The sequence below is a fragment of the Halichoeres trimaculatus genome, unplaced genomic scaffold (assembly GCF_033239565.1).
Source record: "Halichoeres trimaculatus isolate MK-OKI-2021-1 unplaced genomic scaffold, fHalTri1.1 fHalTri1_scaffold_3, whole genome shotgun sequence".
NCBI classification, from domain to species: Eukaryota; Metazoa; Chordata; class Actinopteri; order Labriformes; family Labridae; genus Halichoeres; species Halichoeres trimaculatus.
The window spans coordinates 1,878,001-1,898,864 of record NW_027437181.1 but is presented as its reverse complement, the minus strand read 5'-3'; the positions used below and the strand labels follow the sequence as shown (position 1 = coordinate 1,898,864).

The following is a 20,864-nucleotide window of genomic DNA, read 5'->3' as shown; positions in this document are numbered from 1 at the left end:
CATGTCTTCTTTTTTTTTTCTGTTTTTTTATTGCACAACTCTGCAATTTTACACTGTGACCTTTATGCTAATATCTTAAAATATATATATATATATATATATATATATATATATATATATATAAATATATTTACTTTTTTGGTAATTTTTTTTGTTTTATTGTATCTAATCATTTTTTTCTGCTTTTTAATTGAATTTTATTTTTTTATATATATCTCTCTGCAAAGCACTTTGAATTGCCTTGCTGAAATGTGCCATAAAAATAAAAATGTCTTATTTCAAGTTATTTAAAGACAAAAATAAGGTCTGAATTGCTTCAAATAATTTTTTTAAAAAATGCTTTTTTAAAGGATTTTAAAAAATGTGAAAAATTTCCCAAAATTTCAAAAAAAAAAAAAAAAATCCAGAATTTCTCAAGACAATTTAAGACAAAAATGAGATCTGAAATGCTTTAGATAATTTCAAAAATATGCATTTTTAAAGGATTTTTAAAAACGTGCAAAATTCCCAAAATTGCAAAAAATATTCCAAGATTTTTCGAGACAATTAAAGAAAAAATGAGGTGTGAATTGCTTGTAACAAAAAGCAAAAAAACAAAAAAATAAAACTGCCAATGGAACAAAATTTTGCCTAAAACTTGAATAATGTGTTTATACCAGTGACTTCTCTTCCCATTGGCAGAATTTTTTTTAACTTGTTACAGCAATTGAGACCTCATTTTTGTATTAAAATAACTTGAAACAAGACATTTTCCAGGCTAATGAGGTAAATGTGGCTCATATCAAGTATAACAGGACAACTATTTTAAAAAATAGGACAAAAACACTTGATAAGATTTTAGTTTTTTGCAGTGCAGTGAAGGTATCTTCAAGACGTCTTTGCTAAGTCAGACACCTCAGAGGAGTAACAGGAGTTTAAAATGCATTTCTGCATCAAGCAGCACAAATTTGTTCATCGTCACTCATGCAAAAACTGAATCTTATCAAGTGTTTTTTTCGTATTTTCAGTAGAAAATGTTTTTTTAGACTTAATCTGAGCCGCATTCACCCGACCAGTCCAGAAAAAAATCTTTTTTTTAAGTTATTTCAAGACAAAATATGAATTGCTGAATCGAAAAGTCTGAATTGCTTTTAAAAAAAATAAAATAAAAAAATGCATTTTTTGTTTGTTTAAAGTAATTTAAAAATGTGCAAAAATTCCCAATATATTTTTTAAAAAAGCCAAAATTTCACATGACAATTAAAGACAAAAATGAGGCTGCATTGCTTGTAACAAAAAGTTTAAAAAATCTGCCAATGGAACAAGAGAACAATGTCATAACAATAATACGTAACTTGTCTTCATAACCCAATAACTTAAAATCAGACTTCTTTTTTTTTGACTGGTCAGGTGAATGTGGGTCAGATTGAGTCTAAAAAGACATTTTCTACTGAAAAAAAAACAAAAACATTTGATGACATTTCAGTTTTTTGATGTGTGAGTAATAAATCCTCACTGCTCAGAGGAAAGTTCCTCAAGTTTTACAAAAAATGTTCATTAACGACGAATAAAAGTAACAGTTTAAAAGTCTAAAAGGCCACTATCGTTAACGATGAAACTGAATGACTGGCAGGTGAGCGCAGGAATAAAATGCTGCTGCAGAGGAGGAGGAGGGCCCCAGAGGGCCCCTGAGGGCCCCAGAGGGCCGGCTTGTTAAAGTCGCTGCGATGAGGATTTACATTTTCGACACTGTGCAGCAAAGGAGTCGTCTCGTCTGCAAACTTCAACCCGTTTCAGCGGAGAAGGAGTGGAAATAAAAAAATCAAATTAAAATCGTTTGTGTCCCAATGAGGCCGTGCCCACACTAATTTACACAAGCCGTGTTAAGATTCCCATCAGCCCCCTCTCTGAGGCTGTTCACGCAGCGCCGTGATCTTCAGGAAGGAGCTGATGCTGCATTTTTAACGCCTAATTACTTCCAGAAACCTCGAGTGTTTTTCTACCCTTTGTTTACAAAATGAGATCCTCTGATATGCGTTTTGATCCCTCGCCAAATCCTGGTTCCCCGACGTGTGCGAGGGAAAGAAAAGAACCTGTGGGCTGTTTGAGTTTGGCATGTGGTGATGAAGTTACCTCCTCTACCAACACTTTTCCTCCTCTGTCTGCTCCCCTCAGTACGGCTCTGCCTTCAGGCTGCGGTACAGGCAGCACGTGAAGATCATCCCGATGATCTGTGAAGGAAAACCAGCTTTAGGAAACGGCGTCAGTGGAGAAACAATCAGTGGAAGTCGTGGAGCTCACCTGTACGCAGGCGATCCCAACGCCCACCGCTCCAATGATCTTTAGATGGTCCAGGATGAACTGCTCCAGTTTAGTGATGCAGCCGCCCTGACAGAAAACACAGCGTCTCTCAGTAAACAAACAAACAAACAAACAAACAAACAAACAAACAAACAGGGTGTGTACAGCTCTCCTCCCTCCCTGCAGCTCTGACAGCGCTCACACACTGAGACATGACAGAAATACTGACGCTCCGTTCCCAGCGGGCCCGCAGCACCCTTCATCCGCTCACCTCCACCTTGTAGATGTTGGACGGGTGGTCCCTGCGGCCGCACAGCTCAGTCTGAGTCTTGCAGCAGCTGTCAGGCACGATCCTGCCGTCGGCACCTCTGGAGCGGATCCAGGCACTCTCGGCCCAGTCGGAGGAACTGTTGCTGCCACAGCACTTGAACTGTCCAGAGACGAAGAGAGGAAAACATGAAGAGGGGAATATTGATGCTGCAGCACAGAAGAATAAAAGACGCCAAAGTTTCATCACTCAGGACAAATCTACACGTCTGATTTGAAAGTTTAAAAATCAAAAGTTGAAGCCGTAGAGAGGCACGGATGATGACTGTCTTTAAATCTTTGCTGCTCTTCTTCACTGTCCCCAACTTAAGATGCATACAGGTCACAAAACATGAGGTTCAGCTTAAATACATTATCAAAAACTATCGCAGTGATGCTCATTAGCAACGATCTTCAACCTGTGACTCTTTGACTCCTCTGCAGTGGCTTCTTGTAGCTTTAAAAAAATATTATTGAAATAAAGAATTTTTATTTTTCTTAGAGAGGGTATTGATGGTTGAGGACACTGATATTAAATAAAATAATGTGTTAACATTTTCTTGAAATAAATATTCATCACATTTTGCAGAAAAAAGCTAAATTTCTGGATATTTTTGCAAAATTTTCTGAACTTTTTGAAATATTTTTAATTTTAAGTTCTTAATTTTTTTCCAAATAAGAAAATAGACACCAGATTTCTTAAAAAAAAAACATTTTTTGAAAAAGTTTGGATTCCTGCCAATTTTTGCCATTTTAAAATATCTATTTATTTTTTTTTAAATTTTTAAATATTTTGAATTTTGATTTTTTTCCCCAAAAAATTAAGCATTTTTTTTCAAATAATGTCAGAATTTTTTCTTAACTTTTTGCAAATTTTTGAATTCCAAATTTTTGGAAAAAACAAAAAATTCTGCACTTTTTGAAAATTTTGCTTATTTCATTTTTAATTAATTTCTGCAATATTTTGCAAAATTTTTTGAACTCCATATTTAAGAAAAGTGATGCAAATTTTTGAAATCAAACGATTAAATAACCAATTTTTTATTTAATTATAATTTCCAATATTTTTGCCAAATTTATGAAATTTTGGCATATTTTTGAAACTCTTTAATTTTCTTGTAGATTTTGCAATTTTTTGAAATGATGTAAATTTTGCAAATTTATGACATTTAACACTATTTATTTCCAAAAGTTTAAAATATATTTGCAAATTTATTAAAAATAAAAAAAATAAGACATTGCATGTATAATTTTACCCCTGGTCATGTGAAGCAATCCTCCACTTTCTCTGTTAATTTTAAAGGTACAGTATGTAATAATTAGAATATTTTGCGCCATCTTGTGGTCAGATCGCATACTCCAATACTCGCCTTTAGGATTTAAATTGCGATTCTTCTGTATTTCTGAATCTTACTTCACTTCTTTAACACCAGACCAAGTGAAAAAGTTGAACATTGTTTTCTACAGACTTCTTCAGGAGCCTCTTGCTCCATTTCTTCTTTTTGCATCTGAAACTTTTCTTACCATCACTTACAACCTACCAACATCATATATGAAGTATTGTCTTTTTCCCTCTGGTCTGAAGGTTTCCTCACAAGTTTATGAATTCATGTTTCTCTGTTTCAGAAAGTTTGATGTGGACAGTATTTCACCGCAGGAAAAACTGCTGTGAGCTTGTTAGCTTGGTTTTTGTAAAAGACTGGCGATATGGAAAAACAGCTAGCCTAAAACTAACCCCATAACTAACAGGGATAAAAAAAATTCTTAGGCAAGAAAAGTCGCATTTCACCCTAATTTCTCTGCCTTTAAACCTGAACTGTCAACAAACTACAAAAACTTGTTGATTTAACAGGTTATGTAGCATTAACAGAGCTAGGCTAGCTGTGTCCCTCCTCAAAGCTAGGCTAATCAGCTGCTAGCCTCAACCTTCTCCTTTTAGCCTGAACGAGTTTATTCCCAATCTAGAGGTTTTTTTTTTCAAACTAACACAGAGGAAAAAGTTGAGAGGAAAAACAAGTAATAAATGTTGAAATCTGACAGCCAGGGACGTCTCGTGCTAAATAATAATGCTAAAAAAAGATGCACAGAAAATGAGGCGACTCATGTTTCTTCATTCCTTCGTGTACGTCAGAGAAGAGGCTGAGGTTCAGCAGAGGGAGCAGACCAGTCCATCAGGCTTAGCTGGAGTCTGAGTGACTTGAAGCGGATTTATGTTGACTCGCCCTCATCACCCAGATCTCTAATCTGATGGGATGATAGGATGGCAGACACCGTCCAATCACAGGCCACGTGAGGCCGGGGGGAGTTCGTTTAGAGGGTCTTAAAAAACGACCTTAATGAATAAACTTTTCTGTTTCCTCTCACCTCCTGCTGCAGTTTGTCCACGGCCGCCGTGACCTGCTCGTGCGTGTTCTGCTGGTACTTCTGGGTCATGGTCTCCCTCAGGTTCTGCTTCAGCTCCTCGTTCAGCTGTGGGGACACACACATGAAAACCATGAAACAAAGACCAAGTCAGGTATCTGCTGACTCCTCCATGTGATTCCTAACCCGGCGTCTCCTGATGAAACACGTCACAGACGACAGAAGGAGACGGGTTCATGCACAGGAAGTCAGTGTTGTGTTGTGTTGTGTTGTTTTTTTTTCGTTCTTTGGACCAGAGGCAGAAATCGCTCGCTGCAGGAGCAGGAGGTCTGGGGGGCCCAGTTTCTATGGCAACGAGCCAGCTGGGAAAGCAGAGTAAATCAAAGCGTGAAGGAGATATCAGGGGAATAAATGATGACGTATGGAGGAGAGGGCAGAGCGATGGGAGACGAGGAGGTGAAGACAACAGGGAGGAGGAGAGAGGAGCGCTGGTTTCACCTGTTGACACTTTGGAGGAGACGGTTTTAACAAAGTTTACTCCACACGTTGATTTTGAGTCGATCAGTGAATCAAACAGACAGATTAGAGGAAATGACATCATTTAGGGATGAATATAAAAGATCGAGGATTAGTGCAACCAGGGCTGGGTGATATGAGCTTAAATTTATATCACAGTTTTATCCCATTTTAAGCTTAACGTGAACAATACAGGTGAGCAAACTGGGTCTGAGGAGAGAAGAAAATCTACAGACAAAAAATGACTTTTTGCATTTTATTTAAAAAGGGTGAGGCATTAACTAACATCATTTTGGATGCCAATAAATTTGTTAAAATTAGCATCACTAGCTTATCATTCCATGAGTTTTCCTGAATTTATGATCTGTGTGTTTTCTGAAGCCTGTAAGGTTTTCTAATGAAGCGCTAAAGATTTCTGAGTTTTTATTTCTCCAAACTCCGCTGCCGTAAATCAGACGGCTGTGGCACCAGACCAGGGTTGGGTACCTTTCACATTTAACACGATACAGTACCAATGCCCGGTACCTGGCGAACGGTACCGGTACTCAACAGCACCAGTTTTCTGTACTATTTTGCAAAATTATTTGAACTTCATATTTAAGAAAAATTTGGCATTTTTTTTAAATAGAACAATTAAATAACGATTTTTTTAAAATTATACTTTCATTTTTTTTTTTGGCAAAATTAATGAAATTTTACCAAACTTTTAAAATTCCAAAATTTTACTCAATTTTTTTTTTTTAATTTTACATTTTTTTTTTAATTTTTTAAATTTTGCAAAAATTATTTAAACTTCATATTTAAGAAGAATGTGGCAATTTTTTTAAATAAAACAATTAAATAGCCTTTTTTTGTAATACTTCTTTTTTTTTTTTTCAAAATAAATGAAATTTTACCAAACTTTTAAAATTCCAATTAAAATTTAAAATTTCAATTCTTAAAAAATTTTTACATTTTTTTCTAAATGTCTTAAATTTTGCAAATTTAATAAATCCGTTATCACAGATTTTCCAATTTTTAAAAAATATTTTCAAATTTATTAAAAATAAAAAACTAAGACATCACATGCACAATTTTATAAACACAAAAAAACCTTGATATTTTTTCACTATATTTCTGTTGCGTTTAGAAATTTATACACTTTAAAGTCTTTATTGTGAAGGTAAAGCAGTTTTTGTTGCCTCTGAATGACTTTAATCCAGGTAATGCATTTTTGATTTTTTTCATATTTTTTTTTAATTCAGCATTTTTTTAAATAACAATGTTGGGTTTTTTAAAAACTTTTTGCAATTTTCTATCAAATTTAGAAAAAAAGTTGTAAACTTTTTGAAAATTTTGCCAAATTTAACAAATTTTATTTTTTTTCTGCAATATTTTGCACTCTTCAAAGTCCATTTTGTTATACCAGTGTGACCACAGAGTCACTTCACCTTAGGAGAGGTGGGCTTCAGCGCAGTACACTTCATACACGCTCACAAACGCAGACACCACAACCAAAAAAAACAAAAACTTTTGAGGCAGTTGCTCGGTCTACAGCTTTATCAATCCAAGGTAGGATTCCTGAATCATTTAATAATGTTTTAAGATATTTATCATCATCATTCACAAGAAGTAAAAACAACAACCTGTCCAAGCAGAACAACATGATGTGGAGCTCAGGCTTCACCCTCAGAACAAGAGTCTATCAAAGGCATTTTTCAGCTACATGTTTATTGGACAAAAAAAAGTGAAAAACTATGAGCAAACTCGAAAATTCATTTCGTGGCAACATATGATACCAGTATACCGCCCACCCCAGAGCCCCAAGACTGAGACTGCAGATGGAAACTGAAGAGCTGAGCTCAGATGCTCCTGTTCTCGTCCCATCTAAAGGAATCAGCTGACGGGGTCCAGGGATTTGAGAGGCCTGCCTATCATGCCTCCTTTTAAAAGTGTCCCACCTCCCACCTGGGAGGAGGCCTCAGGGAAGATCCAGAGTCCTGTGGAGGGATTAAATCTCCCAGAATTCCCCAGGAGGAGCAGGAAATGTTGCTGGGGAGAGGGATGTCTGGGTTAACGGGCTCAGACTGCTGCCTCTGAGACCCGATTTGGATAATGGATGAAAAAGGATGGAAGGATAAAAAGCCTGCTGTTGATCACTTTGTCTGACATTTTCCTCCTGGCTGGAGTTTGAGTCTCTTCCTTGATGGTACCATTTGTTTTTGTAGCTCATAAAGAGTCAAAATAATCATTTTAATCTGTTTAAAAACCAGTTTAAAATTCTAGACCAGGGGTCTCCAACCTGCACTTTCAAAGGAGCCGTTTTACCTCAGCTCACCTGGATTAACGTCATTACAGAGCCACGTAATCTACTTTATCTTCATGATGGAGCAAAAATATAAATACAATTCGATACAATGTAATAATCCAGTGAATAATTGTATAAGCAAACATTTTTTTTTTTGTTTACGAAATTGTATGTGTGATGTCTATGTCTATTATTGAATTAAAGAATTTTTATTTTTCTTACAGATGGTACTGATAGATAAAGACATTGTCACTAAATAAAATCATGTGTTAATTTGTTGAAATAAAAAATCATTATATTTAAAAAAAGAAAAAAAAACTTTTGAATTTTCTTCATATTTTTTGCAATTTTTTCTGAACTTTTTGCAATTTTTTTTATTTAAAGTTTTTTAATTTTTAAAAAATTATGTGATACTTTTGATAGATTTGCATCAATTAAAAAATAAAGAAAAAAATGTGATTTAAATGTGATAAATTTGCAAAATGTATAAAATTTCAATTAGTTGCAAATTTTTTCCAAAAGACTTTGAATTCTAAAATTTGCAAAATTTTTCATTAAAAAAATGAAATTTAGAAAATGTACAAAACTTTGCAAAAATTTCATAAATTTGCAAAAAAAACTTAAAACATTTTAATTTCAAAAAATGTTATTTTTTAAAAATCTAAAAATTAAAAACAATTTTTAAAAAATTAAAATTTGCATTCAAAAATTTGCTTAAATTTTCAATATTTTGAAAGAAATTTCGATTTCTCTTTTAATACTGAAAAAAAAATCAAAAATATAAATTAAAAAATTTGCAAAAATCTCAAGAAAACTTAAATTTTTTTTGTAAATATGATGAATTTTATTTCAACTAATGAACACATGATTTTGTTATGTGACAAATTTTTTAACTATCAATACCCACTGTCAGAAAATTAAAAACTCTCAAACAACATTTTCAAAGCTTCAACGAGCCACTGCAAAGGATTTAAGGGGCCGCATGAGGCTCCAGAGCCACGGGTTGAAGACCGTTTGTCTATGCAGACAAAAGGAGACTAGTTTAACCATTAATACTCATCTGATTGCTGGTAAACAGGAGTGCACAGTGAGATGCTCAGAGGTGGAGATGTTGACATGTATAAGTGCGCCATCTGCAGGCAAAGACTGTTAGAGCATCCTTTGATTTGCCAACAGGTGTAAGAGCAGAACTGAACAGATCAGGAACATTAATCTCTATTTGTAACTCGTCATCCCACAGCGCTGAGCACTGACGCTGTGAGCAGAGTGTCAGACAAGAGGCTGTTTTTGCACTGATTCAACTTTAACTCATCTTTATTAACAACATCTGAAAGCATCGTTACTTGCGTCTTTAGGTGCATCTTTAAGCACAAAGATTAAGAGCGATTCAGTAAAAATACTGCAGGGACAGAGACAGAGCAGAACTTTAGTCGTGGCATGATGTTTCTGAGAGGTTTGGGCAGCAGCAGAGAGCCGTGGAGCTCTGAGGCTGCCTGTGCTGTGTATTATGAATGAGGCCGTTATAATGATTGCCGTGCTGCTCTACACCCAGCCTGTTGCTGAGCTACAAGCCACCAGGGCTTACGGCCGGAGCCGAGTGGGACTGATGCTGCTGGAAAGCGATGTCATGGTAATATTACACACAGAAAACCTCCTCAGCTGTGACTGCTGGCTGAGCAGATCTCACAGGTCGGCGGTGTTGGTGCTGAAACGTGCTGAGCGAGGGGATCATTAAGGTTTTCATTCAGTAAGACAGGAAATAACAGAAACATGAGCAGTTGGTCCACATTCTGTGTTATTTCAGGCACATTTTACTTCCCTGAATGTGCTGTGACGAGGATCTGTTTTTATGGGACTGCAGCGCCACCTTTAGGCCCAAAGTCGCACACACACTGTTGTGAGGACGTCACTTTTAACAAGGCGTGTGTTTGTTTTGGAAATGAAATCTTTTTAACTCTACTTTTCTTTGTTCAAGACAAATTTCTACCAGATCTAACTCCACGAGGTGAGGTATCTATCAACAGTTAGGTAGAGCTACGCATTGAAACGTGACAACAAGCTAACTTTGTCAGTTTGTAGCGTAGTTTAGCAGCTGGCTATATTTGTCTCTACGACGTGTCTGTAACGTGTAACGTTAGTGAATCCTGGTTCTGTCCTACCAGAGCTCATCTACCAACTCCAACCTCACCAAGCAGAGCTAACGTAACCTGGCTCTTCATTTTATTGATAGACTCTCAAGTTTGAACAGACCACTGCAGAATAACTGCTGACTGTGGGTTGGAGGCTACATTAGCACAAACACATTAGCCTGGGTTTAAGCCAATAGCTTGTGTTTTGGCATTTAGCAGGTTTGTTTGCTATTAGCTTGTGTTTTAGGCCTAGCTCATGTTTTTGCCATTAGCCATTCTTTGGCCATTAGCTTGTATTTAGGCTTAAGCTCACATTTTAGCCATTAGCTCATGTTTCAGCCTAAAGCCTGTCTTATTTTTTGAGCGTTTTAGTCTTTAGCTAATGTTTAAGCCATTAGCCATGTTTTAGCCATTAGCATTTAGCTCTTGTTTCAGCCATGATGACATGTTTTAGCCATAAGCTCATGTTTTAGCCCTAAGTCTGTGTTTTAGGCTTTATCCTGTGATTTAGCCATTAGCTTGTGTTTAAGTCATTACCTGTTTTGTAGCCTTTTGTTGGTTTTTTTAGCTATTAAGCCACATTTTTAGCCTGTGTTTTAGGCTTTACTCAATGTATTAGCGATTAGCCTTTGTTTTAGATTTTCGTTTAGTTTTAGCCATTAGCTTGTGTTTAAGCCTTCACCCCAGCTTTAAGCTACCTTTTGTTTAAGCCTTCAGCTTGTGCTTTAGCCATTACCTCTTGTTAAAGCTATTAGCTCCTGTTTTAGCCTTTAGCTCCTGCTTTTGCCTTTAGCTTGTGTTAAAGCCTTTAGCTTGTATTTTAGCCTTAAGCTCATGCTTTTTTGCCTTTAGCCTGTGTTTTAGCATTAAGCTAATGTTTTAGCCTCTAGCTTGTGGTTAAGCCTTTAGTTTGTGCTTTACCCGTGGCCTGTGCTTTAGCATTAAGTCTGTGTTTTAGCCCTTAGCTCATGTTTAATCCTTTAGCTCGTATTTAGGCCTTTAGCTGGTGCTTTTGCCTTTAGCCTGTCTTTTAGCATTAAGCTATTGTTTTAGACTTTAGCCTGTGTTAGCCTTTAGCTCATGCTCTATCTCTCTCCTGTTTCTCTTTCTCTGCTCCTCTGTCCTTTTTCTGTCTGACAGTTAGGCTCCAGTGTCCACCATCACTACAACATTAATCACAGAAATCGTTTTCAGCAGAGAAAAACACAGATCTCTCTTCTCTCTACTAAACTTCATCAGCTGGCGTGGTGTTGTCATAGAAACAGATGTCTAGAAGGAAGAGCTTTACAGATCACTTTCGAACTCCTCACAGCTTCTTAATCTATTAAAATGAATTTAAAACACAAACATATTGAACTTACACTTCGACACGGTGCATTAAGAAGTGTAAGATGATCTACAACAGGTATTTTCATTACTCCATCTGAGCCCGTGTAATAAGGTCAGTCTGATATTTGGATCTTTAACAGCCCCGCTTGGATTTCCTCTCTGAAATTACTTCTCCGTCACCAGAGTCTAGTATCAAATCTTCTCTCCGTCAGCTGCTCCTCTGACATTACAGGCGTACGGCTGAAACCTCTTTTAAAAAAAAGACTTTTCCTGTAAAGGTGGATTACCTGCTGATAGTAGATGTAAGCCAGGACACCGGCCAGGATCTCCAACAGGAAGATGCACAGCAGCAGGACGAAGTACTGCGGAGGAGGAGAGGAGGATACGGTTAGTGGATGGAGATGTGATGAAGCTACAGGTGGAGTTTAAAGCATCTGAAGCCTCGGCGCTGAACAGTAAAGTCTGACAGCAGGTGAGCATCTCCAGGTGTAAAGTGTGGGTTTTTAATATAGAAATAAAGACAGACTCAAACTGTCGCATACTAAAAAGGACCAAACGTGTTTATGTTCGTTCCTGAAGAGCAATATTCCCTCAATGCGCTCAGTCTCAGCGAGTCCTGGGGGAAATATCTGACTCCTCAGCTGCTGAACGCTCCTCTGTGAGCAGCAGCTCCTCTCAGCTCGTCTCCGTCTGTCTGTTCGCTGCTGTGTAGTCAGTCGACAGCGGGAGTTTCAGAGCTGAAAACAGATGCCGACTGCTGCCAAAAATGATGTTATGAGAGCGGTGAGAGTGATTTAAAACATCACAACAGCTAAACGCGGAGCTGAAAGTCACAATAAAGCTGTGTAATGCCGAGGGGAACAACGGCCTTTGTGTGATAAATCTCTCAAGGTTCATCACAGCCAGTCAAAGCTTTTACGCCGTCGTTTGGGGAATTGGTGACATAAAAATAGTGATTGTGATAAGACGGTGACGTATTTCACCAGTCTGATCAACACTTTGCCTTTTAGACTGTGTTTGGTGAAGGTTTGTTGGATTTTGTTCCTACAAAGGTTGAAGAAACAGGGACAGGGCAGGTTTCCCAACCATCACAGTCATCAGATCAGTCCAGCTGACTTTCTATAGGTTGGTTAAAGGGGCTTTTCCACTGCAGGAACTCTACCTTGGACCCAGGAACTTTTTCAAAGAAGTGTCAGGAAAGCCACAAAGACTTGATACCATCAAATATGACACATGTTTAGAAGTTATTAAACCATCAGCTGTGTGTGATGGTACTGTGGACGAAGGGTAGAAATGGAAACACTCTTCGTGCTCCACCAATCAGAAACTTTCAGGTATAGTTCCTGGAATTCTTAGGACTAGAATTCTCCTGGCACAACAGTTTTAAAGGGTAAATCAATTACCCAAGAACTAAATTTAGACCCCAGTTCTAGGGATGGGTACCTTTCACCTTAGAAACGATACGGTACTGATGTCTGGTACCTGGTATTCTTAAACATATAAACCTTGCAATGCTGTGTTCCAGTTGCGGCTGGCCAATAGAGGGCGCTAGGGCGCCGCCCTACTGTCATTACCGTCAACATTACCTTGAAGAATGAGACATAAAAAAAGAAAAAGAAATAATAACATGTAATGTCCTGAACTATAGGTATATATTTATATATTTAAATTTGCACAATGAATATTATATATTTCATGATGAGTAGAGCTGGGCAACGAGTAAAACTTTTAATTGTAATTAATCGCATGATTTCCCTGATTAATCATAATTAATCGCATTGTGAAAGTGCCATAACATCTGTCATGCAAACACTAAATCAGTACTTGTTATACAGTAATAGTTAAATCACATATTTAGTGCAAATCAAATTTACAAAATGTAAATACAAAATTAAAGCTTATTGCCACTGTCAGGGCATTAAAGTGATACTCCGGGATGGAACAAGTTGGGTCCTATCACAAGGTTTAGGGCAGAAATTACCCCTACAGCAGTGATTTTGTGCAGCAGAAGCCCAGAGCGCTCACACCAAACACCCCCTCCCTGCTCCTCTGCAGGTTTCCTCTGCACTCAGACGGGGCCATATTTTACTTGACCAAAAACACAAATAAACGGACTCCCACCAAAAAACTCTGATATCTGTCTGCATTCACGCTTTATTCAGAGAATTTTCAGCGCGTTGCTTACACACAAAAACACCGCTAAATAAGGCTCTAGTTCTCATCGTGTCTCTTCGTTCTGGCAGACTACCTGTGTTTGTTTATATCTGCCACGTTGTGTGCGGACTGATACACTAAGCGGCGAGCACCTTTAAAGGGCAAACTCCGGTTTTTTGACACCTGGACCTTATTTATAGGTGTGTGCACGCTCATATACTCACTCAGACAAACATTGTGCAGCTCAGAGTCTTTCAGAAGTTATTCAGATCCAGCCGATTTTAGCCGCACTTAGCGGGGGCCACGGCAAGGGAGCTTCAGCGCGGGACATAATCTCTGCAAAATCGCTCATTTTGGCTATATTTTTTCATCCATCGCTATCCATCATTATCACAAACACACTCCTCTTCTGTTGCCATAGGCGAACACCATCCACAAACGCACCACCAGTTCGCATTGAGTCGTGGACGTGCTCTTCGTCTCTCTCCCTCTGCATCCTTCTTTCATGGAGCTCCTCGTCCATGTACTCAGGCTCAAACCGGTAAGGACAACCGTCAAACTCGCAGTCGTAGTCTGAAGACGGTAGACGAGCTGACTTTATGATAATACTGGCGATGGATGAAAAAATATCGCCGAAATGCCCCTCTTCTCCATGCTTGTTTTGGTTACTCATCGTGTTTTTCCGCCAATTTCACTTCCGGTCAGCGACAGACATTTACAAAATAAAAGCATGTGAGCAACATGCACTAACGTGCGATAAAATATTTAACGGCATTAATAGATTGACGAGTTAACGCGAAATTAACGCGTTAACTTGCCCAGCACTAGTAATAACAGATCTTTTTGATCAGTGTAGAGACAGATTTGGGGATTTCTACCACATCTGGACATGTAGAGGTTTGAACATCTGTACGAGTCTAGCAGAGCACCCCCTCTTTAAGACCTTTTTAACTGTGGAAATGATCCACCTATAAATCTGTTCATTGCTTATCCAACCTTGTCAGACCTTAGAGACTTCAAAACTGAGTAAAATAAAATAAAACTCTTCCTCATTTTTCTCTTTCTATTCATGATAAACTATTTCACTAAGGGTTAGTGGAGCCTGACGCTGCAGATCTCTCAGTCTTTGCTTTTTAACGAAGGTTTGCTGCTCAAAGTTTATCGCCGTGTGAGATTCGTGACTGGGCCTGTGGGAGTTAGAGCGACTGTCTGTTTTTTATGCCAAGTTTCTTCAGAATTAAGGACAAGAGGAGATATTATCAGACAGAAAAAAAAAAACCTTGACCCAAATTCCTCTGGCCAGCTGCTATCGGAGGGAGAAATCAGCCGGTAAAGTGGACCCGGTCTTTGATTTGATAGCTTGTGCTGATTAGATCTCTGAGTGGCTCCGAGCCTGAATGCTGAGCAGAGTCTGAGGTGCATGTTGATGTTGTGTTGATGGTTCAGGAAGTGAGACAACAGAATGAGATACAGAATAAAAAATGTAAGATTAAACTTATCAAATGTGTGACGGTAAAAAGGAGCTGGGACTTTCAACTTTTATAAAATCTACCAGTTTATAAAAGTCTTTCACTTCAAAGGTTGCACATATGACCTCAAATATGCACTTTTTATCAAGTTGATAAAAGTAAAACATGGTCAGAAGAAGCTGGGCAGAGAGTAAGCGTGGTTACCTCAGCCAATCACAGCCCGCCCAGTGTGCAAGTGACTTTGTGTGTCAATTAGCCGTGGTTTGCTTGTACTAACATGTTAAGTCAGGTGCACGGCTCTTGAGTCTCTCCCAAGAAGAAATGTGATGCTACAGGTCGTTGCTGGACTAGAAAGTGCGTCAGGGTTCCTGCACCATTTAAAAAGTCAAATTTGAAGCTTTGTAAGACATTTTTAAGACAAGAAAAAATATAATTTAAGACCCAAAATTTCATTATGTGGACGAAAAAAGTCAATTTATTTGCTGTAAACACAATCACAACTCACAGTTGGCGTTTTCTCTTTTTTCCACCATTTTTTTTTTTGATTGTGATGCAGAAAAGAGCCAACATAACATACAAAAGTTGCATTATGGTGAACAACACACTCTAATGAACTTAAGAAACATACTCAAGAATAAAAAAATAACATTTAAGGCGGTCTCTGTCATGGCTCAGTAGGATCCCCCCTTTTTTTTAATCCTGCAAAAAGATAACCTTGCAGAGCAGATGGACCTGCCTGATTCAGTTTCTGAACTCCAGCAGGTCCATCTTTCCAGGCTCCAATGACCAACGATTTCACTCAGCTAAATTCTGACCGGCCCAATCAGGGAAGAGAGGCGGGAGCTGCGTGACGTCAGCAGACTTTCGTACTTCTCAGCGTTCCTTTGATTCTTAAGTTAAATTTATAAAAACGGAAGCTGTCGTCTAACGCCTTTTTCACGGCTGTTTCTCGTGATTCAGTAGTTGTTCATCTAATCAGCTCACATAAGCTACGTCATACCGTGGCTTGATGTGGATTGGTCCGTGGTGAGTGTGTCAATCAGAACGGTTGTCCAATCACCAGCTGTGGATTTCTTTTAAAGTCCCGCCTCTGAAAACAAATCTGAAGAGCTACTACCCAGATGGACTAGTGAAATATTTCCTTGGCGGATATATGAAACTGTTCGTCTGGCGTGTCAGGTTAGAAAAAAGGTCCCCGGTGGTGAAATGAAACTTGTTAGAGCCGAATGAGAGTTGGCGTCAAAACAAACGTTAGGTTGTGTTGCTGGAAGCAACGCAGGAATTAGCCTTGTCCCACTAGCTGCCGCCACATACCGCTGGTGTTTTTCTGCCTTCATGTGTGACTCGACGGCTTTGACACCCTTAGTCCCCAGCGTTTTTGTTCAATTTTTTTCTTTTTACTTTCTCTTTGGTGAAAATTTGCTTTCATGTATGTGGATAGTTGTGCTTGTACTGTCCCTTTGGTGCCCTCATATTGCTTTTGAATGATTTACAGACTTGAAAATCCCATTTTTTTCCCCTTTAGTGTTTTAGAAAACTCTTATTTCAGTCTCAGTTTGACACACTTTGTTTTAGTTACTGTCTCTTTAAGGCTCTTGGCTCCACAAACCCCCTTCCCTCTGATTGGCCATTATCCAACCACGTTTTCGTGCATAATTTGCACATGGCGATGTTGCTATTTTCAGCGGGAGCCAACCACCCCTTAAAATAATCCTCGTATATCCATTTTGAATTTACATTTCTCCATGTCTGCATCCTTCCCTTTGACAACCGCAAACGGCATTAGTCACGCACGACGGTACGTCGCTTACATCACTGACGTCGCTGTCGCACCGTGTAACATATATTAATCGCTAACTCTCCTATTTTCTGCAATTTAATTAGTGAAACAAATCGCAATAAATACACACCATTAGAAGTTTTACGGCAGGTCATAGCGCTTTGTCATCGACATTAAACGCACAATCCGGAAATTTAATACCGACAGCAAATTTACGGTAAATTTAAGACAATTTAGGACCTTAATCATTTTAATTTAAGACATTTTAAGACTTTTTAAGGACCCGCGGGAACCCTGCACTGTGTTCACGTAGATGGTCATGTAGGCTGTGGGTGTGGGCTGCAGCTGGCACTGAGCCCAGGAGGAGGAGCCCAGTTTGAAAGTTGTGTTTACTAACAAATTCGACTGAGACGGTAGCAGGAATATTTTTCTGCACTTTTATTTTTCAAACACAAAAGCCTAAAAAGCATGTATCCCACAGTGGTCCCACACAGACAGAGACCCTGGTGCTGGCTGCAGAGACCAGAGAGGCTGAATTTACAGACTCTACAGCCTTCCCCTGACCGTTTCAGGGCGCCGTGTAATCACAGCACATATGTCTCTCAGCGGGTTCATATGTTTAACGCCTTTTTAAAAGCCCTGGATGGCGTCAGACTGAGCGTGCTCTGCAGAAACCTCCTGCTTGTACGACAAAACGCTGGACGCCTCTGGGTAAACTCCTTCATCCTGCAGAGCTGCTGTAAAATATTTGAACAGTCTCCTCGACCTTTCTGCCCTCACGTACACGGCAGCTGTATTTCTCCAGGGTTCTGGTAACTTCTTTCTTCCTCCACGCACTCCCAGCAGCACCCAGCGCCCGTACAGGAAGAACACGTAACTTCAGAAAGGACGCCAACATTTGTATGCAGCTCCGTGTTTGACTGAGCTTCTTTTTTCGACTTCATTAGGAGCGTACAGCCGCCTTTACAATTACTGAGCAGGCAGGAGCTGGGAGTCACGGTGAAGGTGACTTTAATCAGGCTGATAACGATCAGACACATGTCTGTTTTTAGAAAGGAGGCGTCCTGTGACCTTTGGCAGCACCGTGGACTCTCAGACCTCACTTCGCTGATCAATGAAAAGGGTAAACTGACTTCAGAGGGTTTGATTTGACTATTAGTGCTGGAACATTGGAGTTTTAGTCAGACACATCAGATTTTGATTCTCAGTTGAAATGGGGCAAAACGCTAGAGGCAGTTAAGAAATATGTAAACCAAAGAGTGCATGAAAATAGATTTCTTGGCGTTACAGTGGATAGCTTTGAAATTAGATTGAAGTCAGGTGATTGACTAGGCCGTTCTAACAGATTGATTTTCTTTTTCTGAAACCATTTGAGAGTCAACTTTGCCGTGTGCTTTGGATGGTTGTCCTGCTGGAAGGTCCAGCCACGTCTCATCTTCATCATCCTGGTGGATGGCAGCAGATTCAGATCAAGAATTTCCCCATACATGGCTCCATTCATTGCTCCGTCAGTTATATGAAGTTTGCCAACACCATGAGATGAGAAACAACCCCATGCCATGATGCTTCCACCTCCAAACTTCACTGTTGGTGTAGTGTTTTTTGGCTGATGTGCAGTGCCATTTCTCCTCCAAACATGGTCTGTAGTATGACAGCCCAAAAGTTCAGTTTTGGTCTCATCTGACCAGACAACATTCTCCCAGTATTCTACAGGCTTGTCAAGATGCTGTTTAGCAAACTTTAAACCAGCTTCAACATGCCTTTTCTTGAGGAATGGAGTCTTGCGGGCTGAGCGTCCATAGAGGCCATGGTGGTGGAGTGCATTGCCTATTGTTTTCTCTGTAACAATTGTACCTGCTGCCTCCAAGTCTTTCTGGAGCACTTTCAGGGTGGTCCTTGGCTCGTTGAGTACTCTTCTGACTATCTTTCTGACTCCCTGGTCAGAAATCTTCAAGGAGCTCCTGTGCGTGGCCTGTTGATGGTAAGGTGGTGCTTCTTCCACTTGTGAATAATGGCCCCAACGGTGCTGACTGGAATATTCAGGTGCTTTGATATAAGTCTGTAACCAGTTCCATTCTGATGCTGAGCAACATCGTACTTAATTCACCATAATCATTATTTATGGACCTGAACGTTGTGATTACTTTTCATGTGTGGATTATTTGAATTAATACCAATGTCTGGGAGAAATTTTGTTTGAATTGCATCTTTGGAAATAAATGTGATGAGAAAAAAGTTGAAGCGTTCAATACTTATTTTCCCCACTGTAAGTTAGTGAAGCTGATACACACACACAGCTCCATTATGTTCTCCATCTTTGGCGATCTCCTCCTCCCTCCTCCTCCTCCTCCTGACCCGTTCATTCCTCCTCTGTGATTCACGGCTGTGATCTCAGCTCCTCAGGACGTGCCGAGCATTCAGCAAACACACAACACACTGAGGGATGACTGGGGAAGATAACCCAGACCACCTTTTGGAGAGGATGCACTTGTTTGTCACGCACACAAATGAACCAAACAAGCTGATGTAAACCAGTTTTGATGGAAGTGAATTAAAAAAAGCTCAAACTTGTTTTTCTGTTTCCTTTTTTGGATTTCTTTCTCTGGCTCTCCAGCCCTGGTTGGAGCTGCAGAGACTTTCCTTGAAGCTCTGCCGTGCAGCAGAATAAACGCCGCCCTTCATGAGTAATGATCATCATAACTAAGTCATGAAGGACTCAATCAGGTTGCAGGTCAGGCGTGCAGCGAGCCGAGCAGAGCGGCCAGACAAAAATGAAGAACAAAGAAGAGACTTCTAAAATTTGCTCCCTGGTGCTGCTCTGCCGGCCTGTGGCCCCCGGTGAAACAGAAACACACAGAGTCACACACACAACGTCAAAGTGAAGGAGACGCAAGGAGGAAACGGAGGAGTTAAGACTCTGAGCAGAGTTTAACTCTACAGTTTAGCTTTTGATCCTCTATAGATAAAAAATAATACATGAAGAATAACTATTTGGCATCGGTGGAGAAGATTTGGCAAATTTTTCATGGGCCCAGCCCACAGACTCCCTTTTTTAGCTCCACCCACAAATACATGATCCTAATAAATGAGTGATCATTTAAAAAGGAAAAAGTAGGAAATAGTAATTCCTCTAGTTTTAAGCTAAACCTGTTGTTAACTCTTTACTTATGCAGGCAGACATTATAAAAGTTTGAAAGATCATATTGTTATCAGGATTGGGGCTGCAGCTATCGAATATTTTAGTATTCGAGTATTCTACTGAAAATTACATCAATTAATTGAGTAATCAAACAAAACCCATTTTTGTTGGGTTTAAGAGCAGTTATTTTTCAAATAAAAATTTGTTTTAAAAAGTGGAAAAAAGGAAAAAAGGTTCAAGACCATTCTTTGATCTTTTCAAATTAAAGGATTCCCCGAGGCAGAGAAAGTCCATCCATCCTTTTTTGTAAACGAGCCACTGAATTTTTTCAAGGCATTGTTTCAGCCCTAATCAGGATATAATTGTGATTACAGACAATTCGGCAGAAACTGCTCGTTTTCATTTCAAAAGTTTAAAAACTTTGGAAACTTCTGGTCCTTTCCTTCAATTACAACCTTTTCTAAATTAAGGATGCACTAATCCAATTTTTAAAGCGCAATACCAACAGAGATACCTGTGCTTTAGTATTGCACTGCAAACAACCTAAATCTTATCAAGGGTTTTTGTCTTATTTTTAGTAATAAAAAGGTCTTTTTAGACTTAATATGAGACAGAAAAAATTCTTAATTTAAGTTATTTAAAGACAAAATGAGGTCTGAATTGCTGCAACAAATTAAAAAACAATTGCCAATGGAATAAAAAAATGTGCTTGAAACTAGAGAAATGTCTTAATGCAAGAAATGTTTCTCTTCTTTTATTGGCAGATATTTTTTTACTTGTTACAGCAATTCAGACCTCACTTTGTCTTTAAATAACTTGAAGAAAGACATTTTTCTGGACTGGTCAGTTGAATGTGGCTCAAATTGAGTACAACAAGCCAATTTTTACTTAAATTAAGACAAAAAACACTTGATAAGATTTCATTTTTTTGCAGTGTAAACAAGGTAGAACACAAAGAGGACAGTTTCTTTTTAGGGGCCGTTTACACGACAACGGTTTTAGGGTGAAACGCTTAAGTTGTGTTGCGTTTCAGCCTCGCGTTTACACGGAAACTGAGTTTTAGCTGACATAAAACGCAAACTTTTGAAAACTGCCTCAAAACTGGGATTTTTCT

The 20,864-nt window shown here is 38.8% G+C and overlaps 1 protein-coding gene across 1 annotated transcript in view; it reads right to left on the bottom strand.

The window, feature by feature from the left end:
- Nucleotides 1–507: 507 nt before the first annotated feature.
- LOC141787972 (CD151 antigen-like) overlaps nucleotides 508–20,864 on the bottom strand; it is a 42,392-nt gene continuing 22,035 nt past the window's right edge. Inside the window, exons 4-8 of the mRNA XM_074666738.1 lie at nucleotides 11,496–11,570; nucleotides 4,951–5,055; nucleotides 2,552–2,710; nucleotides 2,281–2,367; nucleotides 508–2,210 (exon numbers count right to left, since the gene is read on the bottom strand). Coding sequence (XP_074522839.1) covers nucleotides 2,151–2,210; nucleotides 2,281–2,367; nucleotides 2,552–2,710; nucleotides 4,951–5,055; nucleotides 11,496–11,570 — 486 coding nt within the window. The 3' untranslated portion in view covers nucleotides 508–2,150. The remainder of the gene's footprint in view (nucleotides 2,211–2,280; nucleotides 2,368–2,551; nucleotides 2,711–4,950; nucleotides 5,056–11,495; nucleotides 11,571–20,864) is intronic.